The 20,118-nt window shown below is 35.4% G+C and overlaps 1 protein-coding gene across 1 annotated transcript; it reads right to left on the bottom strand.

Annotated features, from left to right (window-relative positions):
- Positions 1 to 318: 318 nt before the first annotated feature.
- LOC140143943 (transient receptor potential cation channel subfamily M member-like 2) lies at positions 319 to 20,014 on the bottom strand. The gene is made up of 21 exons (XM_072165781.1): positions 19,904 to 20,014; positions 17,740 to 17,813; positions 16,515 to 16,698; positions 14,436 to 14,616; positions 13,576 to 13,736; positions 12,909 to 13,104; positions 11,907 to 12,072; positions 10,895 to 11,085; positions 10,423 to 10,529; positions 9,312 to 9,452; positions 8,483 to 8,539; positions 7,993 to 8,149; positions 6,930 to 7,137; positions 6,378 to 6,597; positions 5,328 to 5,438; positions 4,916 to 5,016; positions 4,320 to 4,428; positions 3,273 to 3,407; positions 2,134 to 2,382; positions 1,232 to 1,406; positions 319 to 479 (listed from the first exon to the last, which is right to left on the bottom strand). The coding sequence occupies exons 1-21, from the start codon at positions 20,012 to 20,014 to the stop codon at positions 319 to 321; spliced, it is 3,195 nt and encodes a 1,064-aa protein (XP_072021882.1).
- Positions 20,015 to 20,118: the final 104 nt, after the last annotated feature.

Raw genomic sequence — 20,118 nt, 5'->3', positions numbered from 1 at the left:
AAATTAAGGTCATGTCTTCTACAGGGGGTCTAGTTTGGATTTTGACTGGTAAAATTAAACTCCATTAAACTCCAGGTTAAACTCTAAGTCAAACAAGGAAGTGCAGGATGAGCACCATATTCTGCAGCATTATATCATAATTATGGTCGCATATTAACGAATACTAGATAACTACAAACCGTCACATGTATAACTCGTTGATTCGTTGAGCAAGAGGAGTGATAATGTTAAAAATGATGTCACCCCCATTATTCTTTATGATACAAATAGTTTCGTCCTTTGTGAGATAATGTTATGATTCAAAAAATGAGATCAGTTTTACCTGAACATTGCAATCAGCAGATTAAGAAGAAGCACATTGCTGAATATCATGTAAATAGCTAATAGAAACACTCCAATACCGGAATATTCCGGGCAGATAGGTAGTGCCTCATTAATCAGTGTCTGATTGGTTGTACACGTCCCATCACCTGGTGTTCCTAAAATGAGAAAAATAAAAGAAGGAGGTGTTAAAATGTTTGCAATTCCCGAAATCCTTCGCAAGTAAAATTGAAACTACGTCATAATGTGTGCATTTATGCATGTTCAAAGCCTGTATACTTGACCTGTCTCGCAACGTTTGCGGGTACAACTATGGGCATGTTACCTTAACGTTATTCCCGATTCCAGAAATATACGGCACTCAACATAATTATCCTGTTTTGCCAAGTGGAACAGAAACAAATGTTGACAGTTGGTAGCTGGTGTCATGCTGGAGGTATTTTAACACTAGAGACATTTTCCGTGAAAATATGGGATGGTTAAAAATCTGGATAACTGTTTTTTCACGGATTTTTCAACTGAACACAGATTTTTGTCTTAATAGTATGGTTAAATGAGTTATTACAGCCTAAAACATTAGTAAAATAGGACTGATTCACAATAGCGTCTAAAATTGGGCAATGGCGAGCGTGAACGGCGTAGTATCGGGTTCATTTGCAGAGGATTTTGATAGCCTAACGAAATGGTTAATTACGATTTTGGTAGTGGTTAATGCAGGAAGCTGAATCTTTGTCAGCAATCAAGATACCATGATAGGAATTACTTTATGCCGTGTGGAGGTAACTGGATAGCTGACCAAGATTATGATCGCTGCGTTGTTAATAGTATCTGAAGACAACTTATCGATACAACGAATATCGGGGAATTCTTAATTATCACTTATAATTTATAATTACAACATGTACATTACCTCTGATTTCGTCCAAAAAGAGCTCTCCATATATTTGAAAATATGGTCGGTAGAGAACGCCATAAATCAATCCTTGTATATCAGTGATTGTTGGATACAGTATGGCTTGCAGTGTGATACCATAAGCAATGAGGAATACGAATAAAATACACACGAAAAATGATACATCCAAGAACTGAAAGCAAAAATCACAATGCAAGTTATTTTTGCTTCTCGAATTGATACCAATACCGTAAACGTTCGCCTAATGGCGCTATGGCAAATCCCACCAGCAAATAAGGGCACGTACCCCTAATTCTTGTTGGGATTTTTTTCCTTAAATGACAGTTGTTAAAATAAATAAATAGTAATTTTAAGACACTGCTCCCTGAATTCCCTCTGAAAAGGTGTTATACACATATTTTATGGCAAATGATTAAATACTGGTATTTCTGATATTTAACAGTCCTCGAAGTAAAATTTATAAATGTAATGATATGCATCTGGGCTGGGATGAAAAGCCGACGATCAATAGAAAATTTTGACCTTTCGTAATGAAGATATTAGAGAATAAAGATGTATAAAAAAATAGGTCTTTGAGGGAAAATGTATATCTTTATTGTGAAAAAAGGTCAAACTTTTAAGTATATCAGTAACTCTATAAAGTTTACTTCGAAAAATTTCTCATAAAATTTGTATTATATCGCGAATTTGAAAAAAAACACCCAAAATTATATGTTTTATTATTTATCTTCGATATGTCTGATGTACTCTCAGCTCACACAGAAATTCTGTGCAAACGTTGATATCCAAGTCCTTAAGATAAACAATTGAAAACAATTTTTTCGTCAATATCGACCCTGTGAAAGTCAAAACTTGATATTTGATTCTTCTTACTGTATAAAAGATCAAATTCAACCTACCATCTTTCCGATCATAATCAGTTTTGGTCCCAGATGTTGGTAAATCGTGAACGAATTGAGTAGCCGCATATAAAATATAAAAAGATCAAATGCGAGTACTACTCTGGCTGCGTTGAGTAAGCCTGCATTAAATCTCATCGCTGTTCCAATACCAAAGAGCAGCAGAGTAGCGAAATCCAGCTGGTTCCAATAGTCGCTGAACCATTCCTTGAACCTAAGGCGCCATTTCTGAGCATCGCCGTGAGCAATCTGGAAATATGATTCGCGATAAAACTGTAAATTGTTAATGTGTAATTCAGTCGCAGAAGAGTTATTTGTTTTAACCAAGAAATGGGTCTCTGGTTTTAACCAAAAAGACGTAATTGCACTAACTTCCTGGGTTTTTGGTCGGTTTTTTGGACTGAAGTATTAGCTTTTGGTGAAATATTTCAAAGACAAAAAAACAAACAAACAAAACAAAAAAACAACAACAAAAACAACAAAAACAACCAGGAAATCCTATTGGAAAAAAATAAAGAAGAACCGCGTAAAATTGACTAAAATGCTACAATACAGGTACATAAAAAATAATAGTTGCAAATCTTGTGGAACAACCCATCATCTAATGAGGAAGTGTATATTTTAAATTGTCGCTGCAAAACTCTCAAACTAACCGCCAAACGGCTTCATGTGATTAGGTAGGTTTTGTGGCCTAGATACAAATTTGTGATATTTTGATATCATGGGTTTGATACTATTAAGTTACAAATATGGTTTCCCATCATTTCCAGTGATAAATCTGAAGATTCTATGATTTGTTTGATCCAGTTTTAGGTAATTATTGACTGAAAGTCAGTAATTTTTGAGGTTGTAGACGTCAGTGTGGCATCTGGAAATGTTTGTATTTTTTGGTATAAAATGGTTATCAATATCATACACATCAGACGTTTTATAGCGAAAATCCATCGGGGAGTTTCAACCCCCATCGTTAAACTAATAATACTTCAGTTAAACAGTACAATTCATTCTAATGCTTAATTTATAAAGAACGTGGTAATAAATATGTAAATGACAAACATGAAGGCATGGCAAAATAAATACAAAATAATCCAAACCTGGCATTTAGTATTAAAAATAACAATGTAACTAAATGTGCTGACCTGTCTAAATTCTTCGGCAAGAAACGTAGCAACCCATACCATTAGTAAATACTCATACCATGGTGGCTCGGTTGATTTGAAGTTATTTGACAACATGATGTAGGAAAAGAGGCCCAGAAACAAAAGATGGGAGACCTTGTTCAAATAAAATAAAAATACATATTTTAGTTAATAACACAATAATCATTGATAGTTAAAGGGATTGTCATTGATCAGTTACCTTCGACTATATTTATGAATACGTATAATTTATAAATACGCATTTGACCCATGGGCATATCCTTTAGATAAATATCATCAAATTTAAGTATTTATTGAATTGCCAAATTATTACACTTGGGGGATTACGAATTTGTAATATGATATCAAAAACAACATTTTGAAAGTATTTGCCGACGGAAAAAATATTTATCGACGGAAACGTTTACAATATCACAAAGTTAAACAAAATAGAAAATTTTGCTGCACAGCCTGGTATTGTTTACCACCTTTGCATTCAAATGTACAGGAAGACCACCCCCTGTGTCGAAGGCCACTTCCAGACTTCTACAAGCTGTTATGGCAGCGCAGAGGTGATCACGTGCGTATTTATAAATACGTACTTATAAATATAAACGAAGCATACTGTTGATTTGCCAAACCAAAACACCCTAAAATTACTCAAAACTCAAAGTGTCGAATTTTTGGAACGAGTATGTGTGCTACTGAAGCGGCAAACGTGACAGCAATCTATAAAGACGAAATTAGGCATCAAAATGAAGAGAATAAAAATACGTTCATACATGATATATTACATATTTTGCAATTCCCATGCGCTGTTATGCTCGTAACAAAAATGTAACACCTTGAGTTTTGATTAATTTTAGGGTGTTCCTGTTCGGCAAATCAATGAAAATCCCCTTTTTGGAAATCGCAACCTCTCTAGTGATGCCGGGTTGTGGCGCACCACAATGAGGATATATATATTGCGACGACAACGACGACGACGACGACTACGATGATGATGATAAACAAAAAATGCAGATGATGAGGGTGATAATGACTTACTACGTTGTGTCTGAAGATAATCATTGGTGAGTTATAGAAGTACATCATCATCTGCCACAGTGCCAACTCATTGCGCCTGGATTCACCTGTGTCAGACTGAAGCGGTATTCTGAAGAGAAAACAAATCAAATGACCAAAAGAACGACATTGAGTTTGTATTAGTTTGCTTCAATTAAACGCCTGTGAACATCAGCACATCTATGGATTCTGGTTTTTGACTATACTACAGGATGACAAAACAAGGTTGTCATCGTTATGACAAAACAATTGACCAAAAAGCCTTCATATAAAAGAACGACATTGAGCTGGTATTAATTTTGACAAACACACTTCACTGGAACTCTTGTGAACACCAGCACATCTATATTTATTGGGATGCTGGATACACAACAATAGTATGGTAAGATAAGGTTGTCATATTTATACATACATTTTACGCATAACTGCACATCCAACACAAAACATTCAGCTATCCACTTCACTACTATTCTGCAGGGCATACCTTATATCAGAGCCATAATACACCCCCCCCCCACCCGCACACGCAAACGATTGTATCAGCATTGTTAGGTAATCTATACAAGATTGTCACTTACGTAGATGTAGTTCGTGTTCGTCTGACGTCCCAATTATCATCTTGTGTTCCCTTTGCTTGCATTTCCATATGATCTTCTATATAGCCCGCATTGCTGTGCCGCTGTAAGTAGAATTAGAGCAATTCTTTGATCAGATGAAATGCTGCTGCAAGCTGTCAAGTGCTGATATAATGCGACACCCACATTATTACACAACCCCACCCATACACCCACAAACTGTTATGCGCTGATATCCAAATGCGAGTTTTCCTTAGTCTCCCAGCAAAGTCATCCTGATCATATCCATGACCCTCCTCCTTCTCCATCACTTTATTAGTATTATATCATCATCATCATCATCATCATCATCATCATCATCATCATCATCATCATCATCATCATCATCATCATCATCATCCATTAGGTTCCCTACCTTTGCTGAGGATATAGCATGTTGATGTGGCTGTATAATGCTACCTTTGTCTGGACGGAACGACACTAGCATTGGTATCAGGGGAGGAATTAATGTGCAAATCCACAATACCTGCAATAAAAAAAAACACGGATATAGACATATCGGTTTGGTAAAAATGATAAAGGAAATCAGAATCCTATCATTGTAACAGAGCTAATACAACTTATTATTATTCGCATCTTAACGAACAGAACTAATGATGGACCTTTAGATATTTTGAGTTTGTGAACTGAATGATTTGTGAACACACACAACATTGCCCTGTGTCAATATTATGATTAAATGACGTGTGTTTCTTATTCGTATCGGTGTGTAATGTAATCATCAGACCTAAAGTAGACGATGAAATATAAAATTAAGGACACTAAAGAAATCATGACTTATTTTTACTTATAAAACTTATAAAATATGAATGCCTTTAGTAATTGTTAAGGTTTCTTAATATGAATTTATTATATCAAGATTTGTCATACACAATCCACCTGTTGATGTAACAAATACCATCAAAGTTGGGAATATGACTTTTGTACCACCAAAATTCAAAAGTTCATTCTTTGTGTGTAGAATCGAATTTGGGTAAATAACTGTGTACTGATAGTTGAGAATAATTGAGACCCTACGTGCTTACTACAAGCTATACAGTTACTAATAATCAAGCCGGCATTATTTGTCTTCGAATTAAAAACGCAGTAAAATATCGGATATGGGCAGTCTATTCACAAGGGGCAGTCTTCAATGAACGGCTCTTTTCAGAGACACCAAATAACGTTAACATGAGCAGATTGGCGAGGTTTGCTGGTTAACTATTCACAGGGAACGGCTCTCTTTTCAGAGCCATCAGTAGACAAGGGGCGGCTTACATGTCTCATACTTAGGTACTTTGTCCTAAAGAACTACTCCTGACGAAATCTTGGCAATGGTAGTTCTAAACTTGTCCGACACGTCGAACCCGCTAAAAATTTACTAAAATAGCAGATACAGTATTTTTACTTTATAGGGCGGATTTACCAGAGATGAGTTGCCTTCACTCGATAGCTCTCCATACCATATTTCCTTGACTAAATCTTGCACCCCAGCATGGTTTAAGAAATGCAGATTTCGACCAGCTAAGCTTATACAGTTTACATGGCCCCAGTGAGGCAAATCTCTGAGTAGCAATATAGATGACCATTGTTCATCGTCCTTGTTACATTCGTTCAGAACGGCTATGGCAAGTTTGCTGTACTTTCTGGACAAACATAAAGAATATTAAAAATAAATAAACTCATGTATGCGTTCACTTTAAGGCGTAGTTTTTCAATTTCTTTATTATATTTTAATTTATGTAATATTTTATATTATATGAAAGAATAGCCTCTTGATATTTTTAGACCTATTGACATGTCTAGCCAAGTAAATCCTTCCACTTTAGGTCAATTTTCAGGTTGCAAAAAAATTTAAAATAAGAAGGCATTAGCGCATCTCTAATGTAATATTTTGGCTTCCTTTCGTAAAGACACTAGAAATAAACACGGAGTTAATTTGGTTAAATACTTGCAAAATAAGTAAAAATATTCTTACTTGGAAAGTCCTTTTAGTTGCATCTTTAACTCAGCGTCCCGCACACTCAGTCTGACCGCCATATTCTTATATATTTTGCTAGCAGTCAAGGCGGCCGCCATTGTTTCTTTTCCTTCCTCCCACAAGAAATGTGCCATTTCTTCAAAGGTGTTCAACACCGCATACAGAAATAGTTCTCTAACGGGATTTTTGAACCGAGGACTTTTGACTGTGAAATGGATTATTGTAAAGAAATTAATGATTAGCCATTTTTAGTTCAATATGTTTGGTGTTTCTTTCTTTTCTTTTTTGTTTTTTTTTTTTTGTGCAAGGTTCCCAAATGAAAATTAATACGCTTTTCACAAACACAATGCATATACCTATCCAATGTCACTGTACACATTACTTACTTTGAGACGAGGCAGGAGTTTCATGTGCAGGATCCTTAGTGTTTCGCCTCTCCTTCTGCTGACACGATGCATATACACACATTGCAAGTGTGCTTACGTTTGGGACATCCAAGTAGTTTATTGTACAAGATATTTAGTGTTTCGCCTCATTTTCTGATATGTATTTAGCCAGTCTGACTCTTAATCATTACTCCAGTTACTTTGAGGTGTGTGTAGTGATGGAGTTTCTTGTACAAGATCAAAACTGTTTAGCCTCTCCGTCTTAATGTCGTGTATCTACCTTTTGTACGACACCCTACACATTACTTACTTCGAGAGGTGTCTGATGTTTCTTGTACAATAACTTAAGTGTTTGCATATTTACAAGGGGTAGCGACTTGTATACTGTCATTAAAGTAAGCTTTCTAAAAACGTCATAAAATGAAAGGAATTATTAGTATTATTTGATTGAATTAAAATATACGTAAAACATGAAGCGCCCTCAGTTTTAACACAAATATACAGTTTATAGAATAACAATTACCATAATGTAGTCATTTATATAAAACACATTACTGTGAAAGCTGATGGTATTGTCCTATACTATAGAATTACAAATTATATGATGTTTTATTAGAAAAAGTAGATAAATAATCACATCAAACAACCGTACACTGTCAGTTAAATATACTAACTTTCAGACATATCTGGTATTTCTTGTGACATATCTTTAGTGTTTCGTCTTTCCTTATGATGGCCTTCTAAGTCTTGATACGGTGCCTTATATCTGTCCATTGTGAGACCCTGGATCACTCTGCCAACATCTGCCAAGGAAAACCACCGGGGCTTGCCCTTAAAAAGTAAATACGATATTTATACTTATATTTATAAATAGGCTTCCGTTTACTATTGCATTTAATAATGCTATGTATAGATCTTTACTTTTCATTTAAATTTTCTCTACAAATATTTCGAATATTTCAATTGTTACGCCTATGTATGTATATACCTGGTCTCTCCGTCTTTAAAAAACAAAACAAAAAACAAAACAACAACAACAACAAAACAAAACAAAAATAAAACAACAACAAAAACAACAACATAGAAACACACCACATATTGACTTCAAAAAATCTTATTAAATATTTCAAATACAGTATTAGGTTACGCTTGAAATCTACATACCTTTGGTTTCGGGCTTACTTTGGCCAACAGAGAGTACAAAACTGTTCCACGTTTTACCTGCATAACGAGATGATAACATGCATGTGTAACGCATTTATGAGATTAGACAGCAGTAGGTGAATAAACGCGAACGCGGTATGTAAACACGCGATGTCAAGTAACGCCACTGTATTAATATTTAGGTTTGATGTTAGAGTATGTGAAGTAGAAGACTGGATAATGGAATACTTGTATTTTAAGGTGGATATTAAAACGAGGACTTTACTAGGAATCCAGTTAGCTCAAACGGCGCACAAGGTGCTAGACAATAGGTGCGTGAGTATTTGACGGTATGAGTTGGAGCCCCGCAGGGTCATTATTTTGTTCTCGTGGAAAAATTAAGTAATCTTGAAATTTCCCTGCACAAGGAACTTACTGCTACTATCCTATTCTACCCATATTTGGGAGCGGATTAGGGTCTTCGTCTGTGTAGAGCCTGAATTATAATGAAAGGCAGAGATAAAAAGACTATTTCACGTCTGATGTCAGGGCAAAGGCGTGCCGTGATTATTGCCGACCTGTGCAGTACGGCATTTTTTTGTCTAGTTGGCAGAATTTTAGACGCAAACTAGTCTTTTAATCTCTGTCTTTCATTATATGCTAAATAGGTTATAAGGTGTGTCTTGGGCAACAGTGGTCAGGGCAACAGTGGTCAGCAAATTCCTCTTAAGTGTTCAATAAATCATTACGGGTTTGTTTACTTACTACATTTGAGCAGATTTTAAGATAATATAGACTTTCTTACAATGCTTAATATAATACCATCCGTTTTGAGGCAGTTGCAGTTTACCTGATTATAGAGATATGTCAACTCTGCGTGGGTGAGGTAAGCTTTTAAATTCACGCCACTTTCCAGGTAAAGTTTGATAAAGTCTACCCGATTGTGAACCAAGGCGTCACGGAGAAGGTCGTGGACTTCGTCTTCTTTCATCTAGCAAAATCAATGTATAATATAAAATCGATATTTCATATTTCACCTAAAATTATTATTCTACATTAAGGGTGGTCTTAACCCTGGAATTATGGAAACTTTCAGGCTTCATAACTACTAAATTATTAGTCTAAAGAATATAAAAGTATACATTTTTAGACTGGAAATGACTTGCTGAATTCATCTGTGAGGTCCAATTTTGGCCAAAATGCTCATTTTTGGAGAAAATTCCCCAAAACGGGTTTTTTGGCCCAAATTTTTTCGTGCAACGTAACAAAAAAATTGTTTGGCCAAAAATAATTTTTTATTAATTTTTTAAAACTAGATAAAAATATCTAGGGACCGTTTTTTTATTTTTTTGAATTTTGACCAACTTTGAGAAATTTGCACCAAAAATGGTCAAAACATTTTCAAAAAAATCATAAAAAAGCCTGATTTTCGCCCAAATTTCAAATATTTTTGGGGAAGTTGGTCAAAATTCAAAAAAATGAAAAAACGGTCCCTAGATATTTTTATCTAGTTTTTAAAAATTAATAAAAAAAAATGTTGGCCAACCTATTTTTTTGTTACGTTGCACGAAAAAATTTGCGCCAAAAAACCTGTTTTTTTTGGATTTTCTCAAAAAATGAGCATTTTGGCCCAAATTGGACCTCACAGATGAATTCATCAAGTCATTTCCATTCTAAAATGTATACTTTTATATTCTTTAGACTAATAATTTAGCAGTTATGAGGCCCGAAAGTTTTCATAATTCCAGGGTTCAGACCAACCTTAATTTGATTTTTAAGGGAGTTGAGGGGTGTTGAGAGGTTGCCATGCGCAAAACGCGGTTGTCGTATCCAGCTCATTCGCAATTGAGTCAAAAGTAGACTCGATCTTCAGAAACCGCGTTCTGCGCATCTCATATTGGGCCATGATAAACACCAAACACTCCACATCTTTACTAACCCTTATAAGCGCACGTGCTTACCTCATCAAAATCCTTTGAACTTGCGTCCAACAAATCCGTTCTTGCTACATCTATTCTGTTCCATGCTTGCGCCAGTCGGAGAAAGTCCTGCTGCTTGCGATGATTACCTAACAAAAATGAATTATTTTATGTCTTATTTCATGAAATCAAGTTTAATGACAATAAACATCAAAGATATTATTTAAAATCAGTGAAACGCGTATTTATACAAATTTAAGATTTAAATTTGTATAAATACGCGAAGTCGAGAATCTAGATGTTACAAATGATCTTGGAATGACATTTTATTCAGGTTAATACACATCTTTTTATAATCGAAAGAGCAATTACAAAAAATTATAATTTTTGACTTGAAAAGCGCTGAATTTAGTTTAATTATTTCAGATATTGATTAATAGATAGACAAACATTAGGCTACATGTTAAAAACTAGACTTTGACACAAATTTTGTGAAATCTCATAATTCCCCTACCTCTCATTAATGCATTGAGCACAGCCACATCCATAGGGATACCTGAGGTCTCTTCGTATACATTAAGAAGATGTGGTGCTTTCAGACAATCCTCGACCTGCTGCAACATGACCTGACTATCTTCTGTGACCTTCACGCAAATCTTACGTAGCATCTGAGCCACTTTAGCTTTCAGCGTAGCATCCATTATTCTGCAAGTGGTAAGGAATCATGCAATGGCTGTTTATTACTACCGGTAAGTTGTTAAGTCTTGTGGCCCCATATAGGCAAATTGTCCTACAAGAAGCCCGAAATATCTGCTAGAAGCCGAACAAAAGCACATGTTAATGATGGGTGACCCACACATTATGACGCTTTCAGTAAAGTTATAGCATGTTGAATAAAAAGGTCACACAATCGAGCAAGCATACACGCTAACAAACGCACTATAAGATCAAATAATGGTATATTGAAGAGAATGTCACAGATAGGACCAAGCTATATAATAGGTGGGTAACCCGATTGACAGCCTCATCCCCCACTTAACCCTGTCAAAATGCAGATTTTTGTATTATCAGGTAAAAGCTGATATTTTTTCTCATGAACATATCGGAATTAGGTGTTCCAAAGCGGTATATTTCCAAAGAAATCATCAACAAACTGTCAAATCAGTCTTAACTGTGGTATACCACGTATCTGTAGATGTTCCTGTTGTATGTGTCATACTGGACGATTGGTCCTTATTTCAATATGCTAATGAGAAAAATAGGATCTTTTATTTGGTATCAATAACACTGATCTTTTCACACACAATATATCAAAAGATTTTCACGTTTCTCGCATACAGACGAATAGTATACAACTACAAACTGTCCGCGTTTGCACTTCATTGTATTATATCATGTATATGGAATGCAGAGGGCGATTTTGTACAATGCAAAACTTGTTTGCTTTAGTCGCTACCCACGCTGTACCTATATTTTATACGGGCAACGTCGTCAGTATTTACGACGAGTATAACGATCATCTTCACCTGTGTTCGCCATTGTCCTTCGATTGTTTGATAGCCAAACTTAACACATCAGCAATCCGTCCAGAATCAGCTACGACAACTATCGGTGTTCCGTGAGTAATAGCAGCATGGGCTTTGCGTAAGGTGCTTGGACCGCCCTCCAGTATGACACACACAACAGGAACATCTATGAAATTGGAAAACAAATTGTAGAACAAATCTGCTGATTTTTCAAAGGTGCTTTAAACATCAGTGATGAGCAAACATGCTTTCCTCCTTAAATTAGTCTTTAAGCGATGAAATCAAAACTGGGATCAAAACTCGAACGGCAGTCGACCACCGGTTTCTCTTGTTCTGATCAAAGGAACGTGGTTCAACCGGCGGTCCAGTTTTGCTTTCATCCCTACCAGCTCCGTTCATGATTACTGTAAAGGCGTTTATCATTATTCAAAAGATTTGTCGAGTTTACTTCATTTAATTTTACGAGCTCAGTGATTAACAGCACGCAATTACATACAATTTGTATCATGTACTATCATTCAGGGAATCAGGTCTGTACGCTAAACACTATCCTAAGCAGCCTTCTTCGAAAGCAGCAAGAATAAGTAATGCAAGTTCTAGTAAAGCGAGGCAATTAAGCGGTGCATTCTATTACGTATTATCATTCAGAGAAGTAATTCTGTACGCTACACACTATCCTAATCAGCCTTTTTTGAAAGCAGCAATGATTAGCAATGCAAGTTCTAGTAAAGCGAGGCAATTAAATAAGCGGTGCATTAATTTTGATTTCAACGAGAAGCTGCCCGATGTTTTCAGCTAGAGATCAAAATAAGAAGAGCGAGCGCTTTTGTGCTTGAGATAAGTTGACTGGAGCCATTATCATTCTCTGACTATAAACACAACTGGTAATTATTCTTAACATCTTCTAAGTGAACCAGGAATAGTGCTATATTCCGAAAAATCAGGGTTGGGTACATTTTACGTTTTGACTAAGAATGCAATCTCCTTCACCATAATACATACGTGTAGTAGATGATTCAGTTCCAACTTTGACATGGGTGGAAATCATTTCTTCTAGTTTCACCCGTAAACTAAGTCCGGCTCCAAACTTTCCCTTCGTTCCGTCATCGACTAATATGAAGTGAGTGTGGTTTGGATCTAGAAAAACGCCATTTTTGTCGTTGTGTTTTCTTGTGCTAAGGTGAGCTGGGTACTTGCCCTGATGGTTACAATATACATGTATATTTATGTTAATGATCTAATTTACATAATTTACAAGATCTGTCAAATTTGACAAGACTAAATTCGCTATATGCATTACTCTTTCCTCTTAAAAAGAGATATGAAATATCGATATAATGTCTTAAGGACATAGCATCATCAACAAATGTAAAATTTGTGGTTAGGTCTATAGGAAGTCAATCAGGTCTTATATACAGAGTAAGTTTAATATTGGATATTACACCGATTACAATATGAAAAATATTGCGGTTCTAAAATAGTCATTTAGTTTAGATTGCTCCAGCCTACTAACACAACTAAGGAATGTGTGTCTCTCAAAAGAGTCTATCAAGTATACTGCTCATTGACGCATGATTGATGGCTCTGACAAGTGTTGTTTAAAATAGGTTGTCACTGGCTTACCACCTTTCTTACACATAACATTGATTTTTAGCTGATTTGCACTCACCCTGTCATCTATCAGTTGCCGTTGTTGCTTCAGAGTGCCCCATGTGATAATCCCAATGGCAACAACATCTTCGTATCGCCTAACCATCTGGTAGTCCCTGACGGCTTCACCAACGTACTTCATCACACCACTGTGTGTGCCTGCACTGATAATCCAAGCACCTGAAATGTATTTCAACAAGTTTTCAAAGGCCATCGGCCATTGGCCTCCCTTCGAAAATTGTCTTAAACTGTGTCGAAATTGTCAAATTGTTAATAATTAAAAATATTTATTAGGAGGTAAGAACATCTATATAAAGCATGCTTAGCCAATATAGTTGCAAGGACAAAAGTTTCAGAACAAGAGCCTCTGAGATAAATAGCAAATAATTTCAATCATAAGTTGTTTTCAATGAGATAAGTTTAACCCTCCAAATAAACAAGCAACCAAAACAAACAAAAAACAAATACCCAACAATAACAGCGTAACATCTGGCTAAAAAGTACAAATGATGACTATATTACGACTACGTTGACTTCTCATAAATATTTTTTGGTATATCCCGAAAGCCCTTGTAAAGCAAACCAAAACATGCGGACATTATCACGGACATTATGAACGCATCGATAATGACATTTATTTGCAAAGGGTTTGGAGAATCAACAAAATGGTTTATAGGTTTGATCAGCTCGTAATCGGCGGGAATTGTTAGGCCATTACCACTACGCCGAAAAGTAGACCCATGTTGAAAGTGATAATAGTTGACCTTTTTGGTCTATTGTGTGCAATAAAGAAAGTAGATAAAATATATTTATATTAATCCGCAATGTAATAAGGCCCGCCGATTACACGCTGATCAAACTATATAATATTAACCTTACCAGTGCTGACTGCTGCATCCAGAATACCTCTACAAAATACTTCCTTGAGGCGGCCACTTAGTTTGAAGTTCTTGTTCCCACCCATCACAGATAAAAGTAACTTTGGTGCACCAAGCTTCCATTCCGTAGAAAGCAGGGTGAGAAGAAGTTTGGGATCTGTTTTGTAGTCACATCTGATGAACTGTAATGATAAGCATGATATTTTTTCTATTGCTTAAAATAATTGCTTAATTGTTTTGGTTACTCATAATGTGATGCGATCAAGCAAAATAGGCGGAACTCGGAAATATTGATTTTGAGATAAAGCCAAACAAAGGAAATATTTTCTTATCTTTCCTATTGTTTTGAAAACTCTTTGATTGTTCATATCTTTGGAACTGGTTGTTCAATTTCAGTGGGGTTTTCTGCAAAATCCAGATTTATACATGTTTTTTACTATCCTATAAGAAACTGATATTTTAATATTTCCGAATTCCGACTGATTTTGCTTGATCGCATCGCATATACATGGATATACTACAATATTTGTATTTTTCTATCGTTCATTATCCTCCACGCGGGTGTCGACTGCAGACGACAAGTTAAAAAAAAAAAAAAAACCAAATTTCAGGGTTGTAATTTTTCATCACCATATTTGGAATCAGCATGAAAAATACATTGAAATGAGTACAAACAAGCCTAGTATTGGATCAGTGGTTCTTTAGATAGCGCTTGATATTTTGAGAAAATATCTCAAAACTTGGACTTTTTATGTTGAAGCCTATGTCTAGCACGCAGAGCATTACACAACTTCATGTTAGAATGTTGTGTAGAATGTTTTTAACCATGTGTTTGAACGTTATAAAAACGCTTTGTTTTTGCTGGGCAGACACGGGGTAGACGTATCGTGACACTAGGTCATCTCATATGGCGCATATTATTTGCCGTTGTTGGGCAGGAAACCCCTAACACTAGGATCCACAATATGCTCATCTATCAGGCGAACAATTCTTAAACCCTAATACATTTGTACATTCATTGAATGACCTTTGAAGATATATGGGTATAAAAACTCATACTCTTCAACTTGAGGTCAAATTTTGCACTATGATTGTTTAATTGAAGTTATTGGACTATGCCATTGGGATGAGGATCTTGTGGTCCATGGTGTAAGCAAATAACAAGTGATCAATAAAGTCGTTTTCCTATCTATCATAATATTGATATAAGGCGTTGTTTGTTTAGTGCAATTGGAGTTGACCTGGAATGATACTCATTATAGATAATATAAATTGGTATCATGAATAACATAACTAAGACAATAATATTTTAAGTGAAAATCATGATCATGTGTGATCTAGTGTTGTCAATAAAAGTAGGAAAAGTCGTCGTACATGTGACATTAATGCCAAATGATCATATTAAACCTAATAGCATTCCCTTTTAATAAATTGTTTCTTTTTATTAGTATAATACGATGATGCCAGAAAAAATAACATGTAAATAAATATTTTTAAAAAACCCAACAGAAACAAATATTTAAATATTTTAAATGAATAAATAAATAAATGAATAAATACATCAATAAATAAATAAATGAATAAATAAATATAAATAAATAAATAAATAAATAAATAAATAAATAAATAAATAATTAATTAATTAATTAATTAATTAATTAATTAATTAATTAATTAATTAATTAATTAATTAATTAAATAATTAATTAATTAATAAATAAATTAATAAATAAATAAATTAATTAATTAATTAATTAATTAATTAATTAATTAATTTAAAAAAATAAATAAATAAATGAAACTCAAAGTTGATTAAATTGTAGTCTAATGGGGTAAAGGTTGAATATTGAGTTCCATGTTGTTGCTCTGTTCCCATTTTTACTCAACATTGGGTCATTTTTACTATTTTTATATTTAGAGTGTAATTATTTTGTTTCACCAACGTAATAATAGTCTTATACCGGGAATCATATTTTGAGCCAGATTTCAAAATAGTAGAATATTGATTGTATTTTACAAACGATTCCAAATGACTATATTACGACAAACACATTATAGGTAGATGGTACATACAACCAACCTTTCGTGGTTTCTGCGCAAAACCAGAGCCAGGACCAACAAATTCAATCTCTCCAAAAGCATTTGTTGCAAGCCGCCTCGTGTCCTTGTGTATTGTCCATGTCTCTTCTGTATCTCCATCTTCATCGGTATGCCTTAGCTGCGCATGCCTTGATTTGATCTCACCACACTCACAGGTTTGAAATCTGTAGGCATTAAAATAAAAGAGTTGTTATATAATTCATTGCTAACTTACTTATTTGGGACAGGCAATATCGGCATTAACCCTTGTCTACCGAAGGGGTGGTTGTTACAACCCCTGAATTGACCGCCAAACGACTACAGCAACTTGTAGTGCCATCCGTTGCAATTTTTCTAACAAGAAAACAAATTGACCTATAGGGAATAGGAGAGGACGATGCAACCCTAGCATATATTTTGTTTCTTCTTATTGTTTTTCTTATGAAATGTATTTCAATCTTGGTATTTATATGAATAGTGATTTCTGTACAAATTAAGAACATTTGATAACAATATCGTTAGCCGAATATCGATTTTGGCTTATATTTGGTGTTCATATGTGTCAAGGGCACGTTCACATAAAGAAGTTATATATATAATACTGACATAATATGGAGGCTGTTGGTACTTTTTGGTATCTATTATAGATTCATGGTTAAGTTGCTGATATCAAAAACAACGCTATAGAACGGTTCAAAAACCTTGGCCCCCTTCGTTACAAAAATCCATTCAAATCTTTTTAACCTGCTTTCTTTATAAGGCACATACCATTCCTCTTGTGTGTCGGCTTTATTTATCTGATCTGAGTGTAAATCTCCGACCCTAATGCATTAGTGAAATCTCATCTGTCATATCTATAAGCCCACGTTTCAAGAATGTGATGTTCAAGAAAGTGATTTTCCAACTTATATTGTGTTCTTTAAAGGCTCGGTCACCCACCTTTGCACCGTATTTTTGTGGGACCTGAGAGCACATCAGACACACCCAATTGCATTCTGAATACGTGGAATGTTCTTCTGATATCAAATAATTTTGATTTTTTGAAATATTTGGTGTGTTCAATGTGCTCTCAGGATCCACAAAAAATACTGTGCAAAGGTGGTGCCCGAGCCTTTAAATAACACAATATAACTTTACTAACTCTAAAACTAAATCCTAGTGATTATGTCATTAGCATCATTTAATGTTGTGATATATATTATGTTTTTATTCTAGAGAACGCTTACTCATGGTCTTCTGCATTTGGAACAAATCTAATACATTCTCTTCTTTTGATGTTATTTTGGATCCATGACGTACTCTAATAGACAAAAGAAAAGACATGAATAATTTGTCACGGAATGTGGCACGGGGTGATACTCTACATGTATTTGTTTCTATCCGTCTGTGCCATATAAATGCAATATATTATTCATACAATAGATGATTATTCAAGCCACAGCGTCCCAGAATGTTGTGGTGCCTTTGGCAACCATAAACACACCCTTTTAGCAACCAAGGGTCAATTTAATTACAGATTAATAAATGCGTATCACTTGTTGGGAATGAAATTATACAAAATAATGCACAAGTACTGAGATGTTGGTGCGTCTAATGCACGAGCCCCGCATTTCTCGACAAAAAATCAAGAACAATTAACGCTTTTTTAGCACTGCGCGTAGTACGCGGAGTGCGTGAGCGTGCACTATCACACAGTCATTGCGTAGTTCGCATTTTGCTAACGTTTGCTCTGATTGGTTCTCACTTTCTAAGGGTGTATGAACCAACAGTTCATACATACTCACCATGCTCACGATATAACGACGTTTCTGATTGGATTTGGGCACTTTTTTGCTGGTCATAAATTCCGTTTATGACCAGTACGCAGGGCATAAACAAGCTGCGTCACGCAGCGTTGGAACCCAATTAACACGATCCACGATTTGCTAGTGTTGCGTACACGCGAATGTCACCGCGCCCGTCTCACGCGGAGCGCAAAAGATGACGCGTATCACGCGTTGACTCCCGGCCGTTGACCTCATGAGCCGAGCTGCTTCCTGCAAGTAGGCCTACTCATTTTCTTCCAATTTATGAAGGAAAACGGTATGGAAATGTTATTTAAACCTGTAAACCCTTATTATTTTCATCTGTATTGAATTGCTAGGAATGTTGGGTATGTATGAACGGGGTTCTTTCATAGGATTTCGGGCATGATCGCTGTTTATGCCCTCGGCTCACGCCTCGGGCATAAACAGCGATCATACACTCAATCCTATGAATGAACCCCTAATTGTGACACGTCCTTTATCCTATTGTAAGTCAAATTCCATCGTAACTACATCGATTATAAATCCTACGTAAGAGTTGCGAGGATTTCTACAGCAATAATGTGTTCAATTTCTCGTTCATGTTTCAATGAGAGAGTATGTAAACAATGACCACTCTCATTAATTCTTGATTGATTATCACATGTTTTGACCTCCTCCAAATTCACGCGTACGACACGAAAAGAATAATATAATGAGAGCCAAAAAATGTCTGTCCATGGATACTGAATACAAGGCAATAAGATTTGACTGCAAGTCTCAAATCTGGGGTTACTTTGATTTTTAAATATCGCAGTGTACATTTAAAAATTTGGATAATATCTCAGCTAAAAGTATTCTAATAGGCTCAATATTGGATAAGAGTAATGTCCTACCAACGACCAAAGGGCTCTGACTGGCAAAAAAATGGACAATAAAATTATTTTTACTTTTGGAGTTCTGACCCCCAAAGTTGGTCCTGGATGGACGAAGTTGCATTTTGAGGGCCCTATATCTTTTAAAGTAAAGGATTTACAAGTTTTCTGATGCCAGATTTGAATTCTACACAAATAAGTACCCCAGGATACATACTTTTCAAAGTTGTAAAGGGTTCCCTTTATACATTTATGGACCTCCAAACGTTGTCTTTCGCGTTGCGACACATTTTTTACACTGACCCCCCTAAATTTTAAATTGATGCCACGGGAAAACGAAATGGAGTATGAAGCTCAAATTTTCGTGATTTTACTTTCTCATCAATATCTACCACCACACAGAAAAAGAAAAAAATTGAAGAGGTGCTGCGGTGCACATCCCTGGAGTTGACATGGAATGGGTCCAATATGTTTTACACATTTGGCACACGACAACCCATATTGTAATAATGGTCATTCATTAAGGTCGTTGTTACTTTGGAGTTGTTTGATGTGTTTACTTCAATTACAAAAGTAGAATAACAGGCACAGAAACAATACCAAACTTATTATCATAACAATAACAATAATAACGGCTACAACAACAATGACTACAATTGATTTGCTACATTGATAAACTTGACGACACTCACATTAATTCTTGATTCCAGTTTTTGTTTGTACTAACTTACCCTTCTATGTTCCAAAGCTGCAAGATCGAAATATTGTGATTTTCTCTCAGGGTACAAATACGTAAAGTGTAAACTTTGGTGTTTTCTGGGTAGCGAACCTGTCCCATCCATGTTGAACTCCAATATGATCACAATCGTGAGACATGGTAAATACTTAATGAATTAATTGTGACATATATTTATACGGCCTAAAGGATAGTTTTTAATGTTCCCAG

Source organism: Amphiura filiformis, unplaced genomic scaffold (assembly GCF_039555335.1).
Source record: "Amphiura filiformis unplaced genomic scaffold, Afil_fr2py scaffold_33, whole genome shotgun sequence".
Classification (NCBI taxonomy): domain Eukaryota; kingdom Metazoa; phylum Echinodermata; class Ophiuroidea; order Amphilepidida; family Amphiuridae; genus Amphiura; species Amphiura filiformis.
The sequence above is the reverse complement of the archived record's forward strand: the minus strand, read 5'-3'. Positions and strand labels throughout refer to the sequence as shown.